General features: G+C 41.0%; 1 protein-coding gene across 2 annotated transcripts in view; it reads right to left on the bottom strand.

The window, feature by feature from the left end:
- The window catches only part of Fam13a (family with sequence similarity 13 member A), an 83416-nt gene that overhangs the window by 17002 nt on the left and 52541 nt on the right, over positions 1–13873 (bottom strand). For both annotated transcript variants that reach the window (XM_055612729.1, XM_055612728.1), the window contains 5 exons: positions 10002–10149; positions 2899–3103; positions 2274–2412; positions 1623–1704; positions 646–866 (listed from right to left, as the gene is read on the bottom strand). In XM_055612729.1, the coding sequence (XP_055468704.1) occupies positions 646–866; positions 1623–1704; positions 2274–2412; positions 2899–3103; positions 10002–10149 (795 nt within the window). The remainder of the gene's footprint in view (positions 1–645; positions 867–1622; positions 1705–2273; positions 2413–2898; positions 3104–10001; positions 10150–13873) is intronic.

The raw sequence follows: 13873 nt of genomic DNA on the forward strand, positions 1-13873 counted from the left end.
TATCTATCTATCTATCTATCTATCTATCTATCTATCTATCTATCTATCTATCTATCTATCTATATAAATATCTATCTATCTATCTATCTATCTAGATAAATATCTATCTAGATATCTATCTAGATATCCATGTTTTGCCTGTATGTATGTCTATGTGAGGGTGCTGGATTCCCTGAAACTGGAGTTAAAAACAGTTGTGAGCTTGCATGTGGGTGGTAGAAATTGAACCCATGTCCTCTGGAAGAGTGGCCAGTGCTCCTAACCACTGAACCATCTCTCTTGCCTCAATGAGTTCATTTTACAAAGAGTCAATAGAACAATCTGCTTTCCACTGTTTTGCAGAAACCACAACACCCATAGATAAAACACTGCAGCTTTCATATACTTCTCTACACATGTGGGAAGCCTTAGAGAGTATCATTGTGCTTGTGGGAATTCATGTGACATGCCCTATCTCTCATCGTTCCCCCCCCCCTTTTCACTGGGCTTAATGCTGTAATGCCAGCAGACAGTAGAGCAGAGTATCTCCTGGCTGGAAAGCAAGTGGTGCAGAAGATATATGTGGCAAAGGAATCAACAGCAATCTGCATGGCTTGTGTTTTCACTGTGTTGGCTGCACTGAGGGCAGATCTCTTAGCATCATACCTTAATGTCCTCAGGACGGCTGGACTCTGCTCGCTTCTCCTGGAGCTTCCTCTGTATACATTCCAGTGTGGCTTCAACACTGGGCCTGATGGCTTTATCCACCAGTTCATGTTTCTTCTCATCTTCTTTTTCTAGCTGGGAACCAAAACTCTTTGGAAGTGTGTTGCTTCGTTGCCGTGTCCTGGGGGTGAGGTCCTCTTCAGACATCTTCAGTTTGGACTCTAGGCAATTAGATTTGGAAACAGATACCTAATACTGAGGACTGGTGAATCCAGATTGCTTTAACTGTCATGTCAATAACTGCTTAGTCATACTGTTTTAGAAATAATTGAAACTATAATATAAGTGGAAATTCCTGGATCATTACATAAACCAAACTGTAATAGACTCTTCATGGGTCTTCATAAATATTTCCCAAACTCTAATTCTTGGGAAAGTGTTAGCTTTTGGCTACCTTGGCTTGGAATCTGATGTCAGAAATAGACAGAAACATTTCAAATATATTCCCATTGTCTGTATAGATGTGCTGATCTAGAATCAGACACTGACCACTGCTTTTCAACCAATCTACATACCCCATTTTTATTCCATTTAGTCATTTCTGTGACTACCCCTAAATACAAGGGAAAAGGGGCCTACTCTTTTTCAGTCATGTCTGATGGGCTGCCTTCTATCACTCCAGCAAATGCAACTTTAGAATAAAGAAGGTGCTGAAGAAGTACTAATATGAAGCCATCCTTCTAGGAGGAATGTGTGGAAATGAAGACATGCTGAGGAATTCATATCATATCTGGTCCGGTTGTTTTGTAATGTAACTCTATAATGTCTTGAGGTAGTGTTCAGTAAAGAACTTGGAGAACTGGGAAGCTTCTTCAGGCTTGGGACACCCAGATGGACGGTGACACTAACTCTGCAGGACACAAGGGCTCTGGTTTATTGCACACAGGCTATGCCATTAGGTTCACAGCATCACTTACCTTTAAGCTGTTTCCGGAATTTGGCCAAGTCATTTGTCCACTTCAGAACCTCAGGGTTGGCTGCTTTGTCACTGTGGGAGGGCTGGGAAAAGAAGATCTAGAATAAATATTTTATTGCTTATTTCTGATACTCCCACAGATTTCCTTAAGGGCAAAATACAGGCTCTTTATGATCATGAACTCCTGTGGGGATCCATATACCCTTTTCTAATATTTGTATGTTTCAGATTATGAAGCTATTGAAGCAGAAAGTGGAAGAGTTTATGGGCTTATACTGCAACCACCATAAAAAAATATATATATGCCCTCTTGTCACTGTTGTGGGAGACGAAGAAAGAGCCAATAATGGAAGGAGCCTAGTGTGGAGAAAATTGTAGAAGATCATCCTGAATCAAATTTTAGCCCAACAAATAAACTTCCCTTCTTTAATTGGCTTCTGGTATCCTCTACATCAGTGGTTCTCAACCTTTCTAATACTGTGACCCTTTAATCCTCATGTTGTGGTGAATCCCGTTGCTACTTCATTAACTACAATTCTGCTACTGTTATGAAATGTAATGTAACTATCTGCTATGCAACCCCCAGGTTGAGAACTGCTTCTCTACATGCTGAAGGGTGTGTTGGGGCAAAAAGACCATATGGAGAACTCACTCTGTACTTCCTCTCCTCTTCAAACCTGTCCTCAAACTTCCGGATCTTCTTTTTAAGGGTCTGGATCCTTCTGGTGAGCTGCACAGGTGTCAAGTCCTCTTGCTCATCATCATAGGACCCCAGGGAGGCACTTCTCCGCCTGCAAAGACCATGGCCTGGGTTAGCTGCTCCACGAATGAGCCATAACTATGGGGAGGCCCTTCAGGATAGGAAAGTATATGGCACAAAGGAGTGAAAACATCCTCTCTGGTTTGATAAAAACCTAGTGGATGGGTACATTCTCTGACTCTGAGTTCTGAAGATGCCACCTATTACATAAGTCTGTGTTTCTGTCACTTCCACTTACATAAGATAACAATCCGAGACTGACTACAAGCTTAACTGTTAAATTGGACAGAGCTTTAGGAAGGAGGTGCTAATTGGAATTCAAAATGAGATTTGCAGTTAGGCCGCAGCTCAGGTGAAAACTCCAACATTGTCTGAGCTCTAGGATGGAGAACTTCAGGTGTGTCTAGCCACAGAGCCTCAACTTAATTTTTACTATATGGGCTAGCCATCAGTGCCATTCTGTCTGCTCTAATGTTATGTGGCTGGTGCAGTTCCTTATCAGGAATGCAGAACGTACCTCATGAAAGAATGGGAGTCAGGGGGAGAAGGAGGCACTTCTGTGTCATCCAGGTACTGCCTGCTCTGCCCATAGGCATAGAACCTAGGGGACAGCATGGGGTCGCTATCTTCATCCAGAAGCTGGTGAATCAGGCGCCCAGCCTGAGGGGAAAGGCGGGCTTCATCAGAGTCTACATTTTCTTGCTGCCAGCAAGGGATGGGTTCTGGAAAATAGACATGATTTAACAGGTTAACATTGTTCTTGAAAGCATTATTACCCAGTTTTCCTGATCCACCATTGGGTGCCCCTCACGTCACATCTAAGGTCCAGGGTAGGTGCTAGGCCCAACTGAAATCGTCACTCTGTCTCATGGCCACCACCTGCCTTTCTCTCCATTCTCACTTGCTTTCAGGATTTGCTAGGGCTGCCCCGAGGAACAGCCTGGAAGGACATATCCAATTGTGTACAATTCCAGTTTCCCCAATAGGTAAGTGATAGAAACCTTTCCAAGCAGAAGCGCTACTGGAAGAGCCATGAGTGTGTTAGTGAGGGTGCACATCGGACTATGGTTATCCTGACAACAAGGAGCCATGTTAGATTTGTCAGATCCTATTTACCAAGTGTTTACAACCTCTGTGTGGGTCATTTGGAGATACACTCCCTGTGCCTCTGCCTAGCATGTGGGATTAGCATGCTTCTGGCTGAGCTTTGCACTTGTAATTTCAGAAGCTGCCCAAGAGCAGGAGGAGGGAACACACATAAATTATGAAGAAAGGAAAAAGAGCCTTATAGTGTCTAAACCCATACAGATTATTTTAGGTAATAATAAGAAAAAAAAAGCACAAAATCCTGACCTTTTATTTTACAAAAGAAGAAGATGGTGTTTATTCCTATTTATTACAAGACGCATTTCAAAATACTCCTTTCCTTAGTTGGATAAAACAACAACAATTGGCCCAGCAAAATGGCTTCCTGGGTAAAGGTCCTGATGCCCTGAATTTGATGCCTGAAACCCACATGTTGAAAGGAGAGAACCAACTAATCACATTGCTCTCTAAGCTTCACATGTTCACTGTGGAACAGGTACAACACGGCTCCTCCAACAACATAAATGAATATTAAGAAAAGCCTTTAAAACCATCTGACAGAATTTAACGTAGATCTTGGATGTCGCACTGTTGTCCGCTGATAATACTCGGCATTAAAGATTACACTTGCCATTTATGATTTCCATAAGGCTAGCTACTTGCCATGATCATAGATTCTTGGATTTGTGCAGTTTGAATCATAGAACACCGAGTGGCCCCTTCAATTTGAAGCTTGAAAATGTATACAGCTATATGGAATAAATGTGCTTAAACTTTGTATTCCGAAAGAGTAGATTGTACTCCGGTAAGGTCAGAGCCAGGTTAACTGCTTTTAAGACCTCTCACCCTTAATTCATGTTTAGAGTAATGCACAGAAACAGGTAACAAGTATCAACACACAAATGCTTAACCCACTTCATATCCAATGTATTTAAGTGAAGTTCCACATATTACAGACCGAGGAACATGTACACAAGTACATCTATATGCACATACAAGAGCATGCACATACTTAAAGGCTGCTCAAGCAATCAAAGTGTGCATGCGATTATCAGGTTTGAGAACTACTGATCCCAGGCTGCTGAAAGATAAGGCCGGTGAAATGTAAGGAGGTTAAGAACAAGCACCCAATCAGTAAAAAGAGTGGGTTGCATGTGCACTTTCTAACATTTTTTTGTTGCATTTTTTATTAGTTATTATTATTTATTCACTTTGTATTCTGGCTGTGGCCCCTCCCTCTTCTCCCCCCAATCCTACCCTCCCTCCCTCTTCTCTCTCTATGCCCCTCTCCAGTGGGTTCCCTAGTAAGGTGAACAGGGACTGTTTCTAGCACGAACTCAGTGACTGGCTCTTTGATCACCTCCCCTTGAAGGGGGAGCAGCCTTACCAGGCCACAGAGGAAGACAATGCAGCCAGTCCTGATGAGACCTGATAGCCTAGGGTCAGATAGAAGGGGAGGAGGTGCCTTCTAACTTTTAACTTTGCTTTAGAATGTGCCAGAGCTACAGAATCAATGACAACTGCCTGAAAGTTTGGAAGACTTTAGACCATAACAGGAAGATAAATATGTTTACTTAAAATATTATGTCATAAAGAACAAGGTTTGCAAAATTTAAAGGAACTCAAGTTATCTGGGAACATAGATAAATATTTTGAAAAATAAAACTGTTCAAGAAAAAACTGTCTTGTCTGTTGAGGGTCAAAAGATGGGGCAATGCATGGGCCTAAGTCTGGAGACAAACATCTCACTCTTTGGACTGATGGCATTGGTCTGTGTGTGGTAAGTGGCAGTTCTCAGGACAGAGCAGCTATGCTCTACCAACATAAAAGGGTGAAATGCACTATGGAAGGAGAGAGGCAGGAGAAAGCAATCTCTGGGGAAAACATAAAGCTTAGTGTTAAGTTGCAGAAAATGGATTGTTAGACTGACCAGATTGCATCTTCTATTTCCTAAGACAAACCTCAACTCAGCCAGACTGGAAAAGGGTTAAGATGACCAAAGCAGCCATGTCCCTGGACATAGCTTCTCCTCTCAGAGGCATAAGCAACTGAGGGGAGAGGAAGCTGCTTTGTGGGGACCAGAAGCTTTGATAAAAACAAAGTGTAATGTCGATATTGGCACAAGAGCATTCTAGTTAGTTTGACATTTCTTTTCATCAAGAAAAAAGAAATACAGATTTTAAAAGTCTTACTTTTGATCCTGACACCCTCAATTCAAATTTTAATACAGCTGGATACATTTTCTAAAATGAAAACATCTTTGAGTTTTCAATCATTTGATCTCTATGGTCATGAGTTCATCGTAAACAGACTGAATTAAGTGTAGTGTTTGGCAGCTAACCTGAAAATATCTATCCATTCTCTTGTTTAATACAGCTTTATTTTGTCTTTGTCCTAGACCAACCATTTCAATAACAAATAAAACAAGCAAACAAAACACCCAAATACATTCTTTCCCAATGTTTTCAGTGTTGAATAGGAAATGAGACAGCTGAGGAAATTGTACAAGTTTCTTACAAACCATGTAGGTAGGGTAGATGAATTCATTACTGAAAGATAAGATATATTAAAATCATTATGAATTTCAGCTTTAGCAAAATAAAGAGTAATGTTGCATCATTGTTCTGAAGGTGGAACAGAAGTGGATGGTTTCCCAATTCTGCAACGTGGAACACTTATGTGAATATCTTCCTTTTCTTCTTCTATGCTGGCTCAGAGTTAAAGGACTCTGACATAAAGTATGAATTTCATAGATTAAAGAGTCAGTACAACCATTTCTACATCATAGTCTGAAATACTCTAGTATCTATTTGGTAGTTTTCACTCAACCAGGAAACCATGTTACAGCCCTGCATACTGTGACACATGGTATATACAATTATATTGCTTTGTAGAGAGCTAGTTTCAAGGATGCATCACCATTTGTGAAATGATGATGATGCATCATCATTTCTAATAGCTGCTTGAAAAAATTTTATATTTAGTTAGGAACTCAAGAACATTGAAACAAGGATATTGCAAGAAAAGTATTCAAAGGGACAACAGAAAGACACGAGGCTTCACACTGGATTTTTCTCCAGCAGAACATATAAGCACATTTTCATTTTCAAATAAAAATCCTTTTAGTACACTCACAATGAACTCTAAATGAAATCATGTCACTTTTTTATTAAAAACAATTCATTCAGGTCACCTGATCCCATAGCAGATGATCAGAAAGGACAAATATGAAAGCTGTGTTCCTGCTATGTAATTGATAAGGACAGGTTCTGAAGAATCCCAGTTCAGATACCACAGTACACAGGCATATAAAGGGAATCAACCCATCATAGTAAGGAATTCATCTCTGAGAAAAACTGGTGCAGGACATCATGACAGCTGCACTCTGCTAATCTGGCTGTAGCCATTGGCTATATAAAAGAAACGGGTTATCGAAATGAGTTATTGACCTGGACAAAATTAAAGGAGATGACATTTTCCATGCTTATTTTCCAACTACGTTATTTAGAGCCATTACCGCTTGTCATGATGTCATAACTCTCTTCTCAGCTGCTCAAAGAGTTGTTGGTACACCCCGGACAAGGAAAGATAGAGACCACCCTCGGGGGGATGACTTTCATAAATTCTTTTTACTGTTCCAAGATTCAACCGTAGAACAATGCTAGCCTTACTAAATTGTTCAAAAGTCTTGCAAACTACTAGATCCATAAGAAACTCTAGCAGTCAGCTTTATCAATCCCAGATTTAAGTTTTAAGGCTCACACATCTGTTTTGCCTCTGTCTGCAAAGTTAAGAAACAGGTCCCCAATAGGTCTGCTTAGATTATTGATAATTGTGTGGAACAGGGCTAATGACTTTAAGCAAAAGATCAATGCCTTTTGAGGTGACTGTAACCCATGGCCTTGCACATGTACACATAGTTTTCTAATCAGTTACTCTGTACCACCCTGCCTGTCTTCTGTTCCCTACATTCTTAGAGAAAGCTATCTTTAAGACCTTGCCAGGAGCCCAGCTGCTATCTCTTCAAGTGCAGCATTTCCAAATCCAGGGTCTAGAGCACTACAAAGAAAAGAATCGAGGTTGATGTGAATGGGCAACATTTAGAAAATACATGGCCTGCCTAGTTATTAGTGATTTTGCTTCTTTTTAAAAAATTATTCTTTGAGAATCTCAGGATGCATGGGACTTAGTAACATTTCAAATTACACAGTTCTAATTACCTTTCAATATCAGAACAATGCCTTTGATTTTGTGTGTTCATTTAACTTTGGAGAATTGAAACCTTAAAAGAATAATGGCAATGACAGATTACATAATGTGCCTTAAAGTGTGAAGGCATGGCTGGTTCCATGCCAGTCAGCAGATGAGACTGATTCCATGTTTACTTTCCAAAGGTTCCACTTTGTAGACTACGGAATCTACTTAACATTTCAATCCCTTTCATTGTTTTCTTGATCCTAGGCTTAAGAATTTACAGAACATTATTTCGAGACAAACACTTGCAGGGACTTCTACCACAGCCTCACACCACTCTATATCAGGTGACCTTTCCTGACTCCACATCAGACTGTGACCAATCGCACCGGCCAGGGAGCAGGCATGCAAACTTAGAATGTCCCCTCACACAGTGGCTGGGATGGTGTGTGTGTCTATGAGCTGAGAGTGGATTTTGGTCTGTGTAGATTGGTAATCACTATTACTTCCATTTTTATATTTTGTTGCCTTGCTTTTGTGTGCACAGCTTAAACTAGTGTGAAACTTACTTGCTACTAGAAAAACACCTTTTCATTTATTACTGAAACTATAAATGATATCAAATTTATTGTTGTCATTTAATCTAGCTTTGCACGTTGGTTCCTTTATTTTGACTATACTTATGGCCATGTTCCTGCTGTAAAACTACTTGAAAATTAAAATACATAATTTTAAATAGTTTACTGAGAGTAGTAACCAAGCAGCTAAAATGACCTTGAAAAATAAATCCCTGTAGATTTTAAAGGTGTAGATGTTCAACAACAAACGCAAATGTAACGGGAGGAGGAAAGAATAGTACAGCAATTTGCAACACAAGTCTCCTGCCCAATCCAACCTGTGAAGTGTATTTTTCCAATAATCTTTTGGAAAACATACTGTCCAACCTTCTAAATAAGATGCTGCTTCCTCCACATTTTTATTCTATGGAGAAAAATTCTTTGAAGTAATAAAACTCTAAATTGACTTCCAACCACTCTTGGAGGGCATGTTCAGCTTTATTTTAGGTTATGTGTGTTGAGAGAGAAATTTAAATTTGTGATTAACCAAGAGAAATAATCAAACCGAGGCTATTTCTGGGGAGGATCAGAAAAAGACTATAGATCATTTGATTTCTGGCTCCAAATTTCTCTTTTTATGAAAAGCTATATGCTAGCCTGTATTACTGAAACTCAAATACAGGGTTTACTTTACTTTTGCTTCTATTTGGGCAACAGTGACCACTCTGAGACTCGTAAATTAGAAAATGCAGATTATTGCCAATCTATAGACTAAAAAGACACATAATTATGTCAAAGTGATCAAAAATGAATGACAAACCAATCGATATGCAGAAATAGATCAGTTAAATTTAACACGGCAAGTCAACCATGCCCTCTTTTGTTCCCTGAATATTTTGAGCTGGAATGATCTGACAAAACTTCAGATCTGCCGCCTAATTATACGAAAATAACCAGAACTGGTTTCTTAGATTACAGGAAAGAAAATGAAAACAAAACGATCTGTTCTCATGGAGCCCTGTGTGCCAGGACAGTAAGTAGGTCAGCCTTTCACCCTTCGGGCTCTTCAGATGGACTTTTGATCATTAGATGAAAACAGAGGAGTGGGTCGGGATAAGGGCAGGGAATACCCACATGAGCAGGGCAGATTTTCATAGCTGTGACTCTCTGCTAAGTCATTATGTTAAGTTATGCTGCCGTACTGAAGCCAGGAGCCCATTTCTCCTTGGATGTGGCCTTCAGACACACACTGTATAGAGCGCTGACAGAGGGATGATAGAACTGCTGACAAGCCCTCAAGGATGTGTTAATGTGAATTTTTAAAATGTATATATTAAAAGATGGAAAAAAGCAAAGAAAACATCTTCCTTAAAAACTTGGAAGGTGGACTGCAGGAAGTGGGTAACGCAGCGGGGTGGCTGGCAGGTATCAGGGCAGCTAAAGCATGGGGGGTAGCAGGTGAGGTGGTAGATGGCTGGCTTTCTGCAGCGTGCAACAAGCAGGGGCAGCACTTTTGGTGGGTTAAAATGTCCTGCAAGATATAGGACAAGGAACATCCGTATTTTCCTTTCCAGTATTGCAACTACCCTTGGCAACATTAAATACGACATGTTCCCATGCCTGGTAAAGGATTTGAAGTCATTTTTTATAGAAACCCAGTTTCTTCTGCATGCATACCCTTACTCTCACCCGCACAGGCATGCGGTCACATGCCTTGTATACACTTATTCATATAAGGTTTTGCCTTTTCAGTGCAAAACCCAAATGGCGGATGTTCACCTACCTTCCCAGTTCTTCTCATCGCACAATGCTGTCAGGTCCAACTGTGGCATTTCAGAGACAAAGCTCTCCTGCTGATCATCAGGATCTTGATTCCTCTGTTGTTTGGTGTCAGATATACTGGGGTGCTCCTGAATCTTCATTGTGGAGCTCTGCAATAATAACACAAGGTCCCCTAATGGCTACTGTTCAGCAAAATGCAAAAACATTTGCAGCAATTCCAAGCCTTCTGAATGCAACCTCCCAAGCCACAGCTGCTAACACTTCCATTGCAGAAATAAAAACCAGGGCTTGATGCCCCCTGGGCGCTATCTGGCTACTCTCATGCAAAAAGCCACTGTCCATCTGCCAGCCTTTAACTTTCCTTTTTGGGGGGAGAGGCAAGATGATTTCCTTAGGCTGTTCCTCCAGATGAGTTCAGGCAGCTGACAGGTCTTGAGGGATTACTGACTAGGGCAGGGACAGAGGAGAAAGAATTTATGTTTCTTAAAGGAGCATGGCCCATCAGATGGTAAACAACAACAAAAAGCTGGCCACAGTTGCTAAGGCTGCGGCAGCAACCTGGTGTGTCTGGCAGGCAGTGAGCAGTGAGCAGTGAGCAGTCTTTGCCGCTTAGGTAAACATTCCTCCAAGGGCAGGGGCAGAGGCTGGGGCCACCCCACACTCCTCTGAGCCCTCAGGCTTAGATCGATTAAATGGGGCTGTTTTCTCCAGAGTGTGGGGAGAACAGATTATTTACGGAGGCGCTTTGGGTATTAAAACATTGTTGCGCAAATTCAAATGGCTCGGGTAGCACTCAGCTAGCAGTGAGGAATAGCCTTGAAAAACAAGCCAAGATTGCAGGGAGAACCATCTTCCCTCCCAGTCAAAGTAAGGGCTGGCAAGTCTGTGATCTGTAATTGTATCTTACAACTGCGTAGTTGTCATTCTTTTTGTATCTACACATCTACCTTGAATACTAAAGCTGCATTTGGCTCTGCCATTAGCTGCACCTACACTTGCCTAGGACACAGGATGGAAGGAAAACCTTCCCTAAAAGGCAGATGTTTAAGCTAAATGCTTGTGTGTTTAAAATAGCACTTAAGTTAATTCTTTTGCATCAAAATTTAATTTTTAACTTATTTTCTTGGCATACTGTATATTAAATTGTTATGCCTCTTCCTGCTTTCATGAAATCGTAAATGATCGTGCTTAAATATTTTTACTCAAAAATGTGCTTTTAAAGTAGCACACATCTGTACAAAATATTTCCTTGAGGGTAAATGAACATTTATTTTTAGCTATCCTATTATTAATTGAATAAAAAAACAAGAACATCTGGAAATCATAAGTGGCTTCGTTAATGTAGGGGATGTTGTTATACTTAAAATAAGGCGCTATTTAAGACTTCCAGCTCCCTTCAGTAGCTGGCAACCCACTTTGCGATCACCAGGGGAAAACGCAGTGCTTTCTTACTATTCTGTTTCTAGTGAGTGAAGCATGAGGACTGGCATTTCCTAACAGTGAAACAAAACCAAACTTCAGTAAAGTCGAGATGAGTAGTAGCATCACTTGCAAACAGCATGGCCACCTTACACCCTAGGACAGTGGTTTTTATTTTTATTTTTAGGACAGTGGTTCGTAACCTTCCTAATACTGTGACCCTTCCTCATGTTGTGGTGATTCCCAACCATAACACTATTTTGTTGCTACTTTATAACTGTAATTTTGCTATTGTTATGAATCATAATGTAAATATCTGATATGCAGGAAATCTGATATGTCACCCCAGCTGCTGCTCTAGGACATTTTAAGTGTGTTATCTGTCTACTGGGAAATAGATCTATCACAAAAGTCCTTGAGATATTCCTTGAGCCAAAGTGGACGAGGGTTGAAAGCTTCCATCTGGTACTCAGCTTTTAGATGTTTTAGGGACAGTCAAAGTTGTGTGTGAACATGTGAGTTTGTATAACTATATACGTGTAAGACAGAGAAATGGAACATATCGTATTTCTCAATGAGCTTTTATAGTTATTGTGACGATCTAAAAGATGATAATTAAAGCCTACAGTCTACAACACAAAAAGAGACAGCCAATCAAAAGCCACCATTCTCTCTGCTCTATATAGCACCATGTAAAGACCAATGAGAGAAATGCCAGGCCCCCAAACTGCTAGTGAGGGGACTAGGTGACAAAGCATGTATGATTGGCTTTAAGGTAAAACATGCTACATCAAAAGATGGGACATATGCCTTTAATCCCAGCACTTGGGAGGCGGAGGCAGGCAGAACCTGGAGAGTTCGAGGCCAGCCTGGGTCTGCAAACTGAGTCCAGGAGAGCCAGTGCTACAAAAAGAAACCTATCTCAAAACTCTGCCCCCACCAAATAAAAAAAGACACACTAATGCATTATGTGAAAAAACAATCACCAAACACAACTACCAGTGAATTTGCCATCAATGAACTGCAGTTGCAGTTGACTTAGGCAGCAGATGTGGGTGGAAAGGCTGTAGAAGAGGGTACGCCACTTAGAAAGAAATGGACGAGTGTGAAGGCAAGTGAAACATAGAGCACCCTGGCCACAGTGGGAGAAGAGGTTCCAGATTAGACACCCTGAGGCTGAGAGGGGGAAGGCAGATGACAAGGGTTCCAGACGCAGAGGCAAGGCTGAAATACTCCGTATGCTGAGCTAAGCACTGCATAATTCAGTGTACAATAGTGCTGGCCACTACCCATCAAAGACAGGACCTGCAAAGATGAAATGTGCTCATGAGTCCATTCAGTGAATGACATTCCAGTGTGTGTTAGATGTTTTGTGCTATTTAAAAATTATTTTAGATACTGGGAAAATTGCACTAGACAAAATAAACTGTTCTATGAGTGTTACATGATAGTATCAGTTAATAAGAAATTATTATGAGGCTAGAAAGATGGCTCAGTGATTAAGAGCACTATTGTTCTTATAAAAAAACAGGTTCCATTCTCAGTACCTCTGTGGGGGCTACCACTATTTGTAATTCCAGTTCCAGGGGATCTGACGTCCTTTGCACTCCACGGGCACTTTACACACATAGTGCAGACATAATGTGCAGCCCAAACACCCTCAGACATAGAATAAAAATAAGTAAGTCATTAAAAGTTTTAAAAATACAAATATCATTAGGTCTATGGAGGAAAATGGGACATTAGTAAAAGTGGGTGAGGTGTCTTGTTTTATATTGAGTGGCCAGGGATGGCTTTTTTCCCACAATAATACACAGGGAGAGATGTGAAGGAAGTGAGGGAATGGGCGGCTTGCATTTGGAAGAGCATTTCAGGAAGAAGGAAGTGAGCATATATAGCTGTGTCTGATGAGGCCCTGCTGTTTCGTTTTGTTGTTGTCTTTTTAAGATGGTTTAGAAATAACAAGTAGTCATCACATCTGCAATCAGTAAGACGTGCCACCAGGGTGGGCACCATTCAGTGTTGAACAGGACATCCTGGATAATAAACCTAGGTTAGCTAAAGTTGATTCTCAGAACAAGAATAGACATCCCTCTCCCCTCTACCTATCCCAGCTAGGCAACATTGGACATACTTACACAGCAAACATGTTCTTTTTAGTGGAACTCATGTACAACTTGGCTCTGTCTTGCTGGACTCTGATTCATCCCTGAAGTTATTGTTTCTCTTGTCCTCTTATTTTAGCAGCCTAAGTCCTAATTTTTGGCCCAATTGGTCTATGAAGCTGATATGTTCCACTGGACTTGTGTTGCACAACTGGCTACTGCTGAGGAGGGGTCAGTGATGGTGGGCTGCTGCTCAGTGGCCACTCGGGCTCTGTAGCCATGTTGAAGAAGACACACATTGCTCTTCCTTCCTGCAGGTACCTTAGCAGAGGCACCTTGCTTAGCAGAC

Source organism: Psammomys obesus, unplaced genomic scaffold (genome assembly GCF_907164565.1).
Source record: "Psammomys obesus unplaced genomic scaffold, mPsaObe1.curated_primary_1811, whole genome shotgun sequence".
Classification (NCBI taxonomy): domain Eukaryota; kingdom Metazoa; phylum Chordata; class Mammalia; order Rodentia; family Muridae; genus Psammomys; species Psammomys obesus.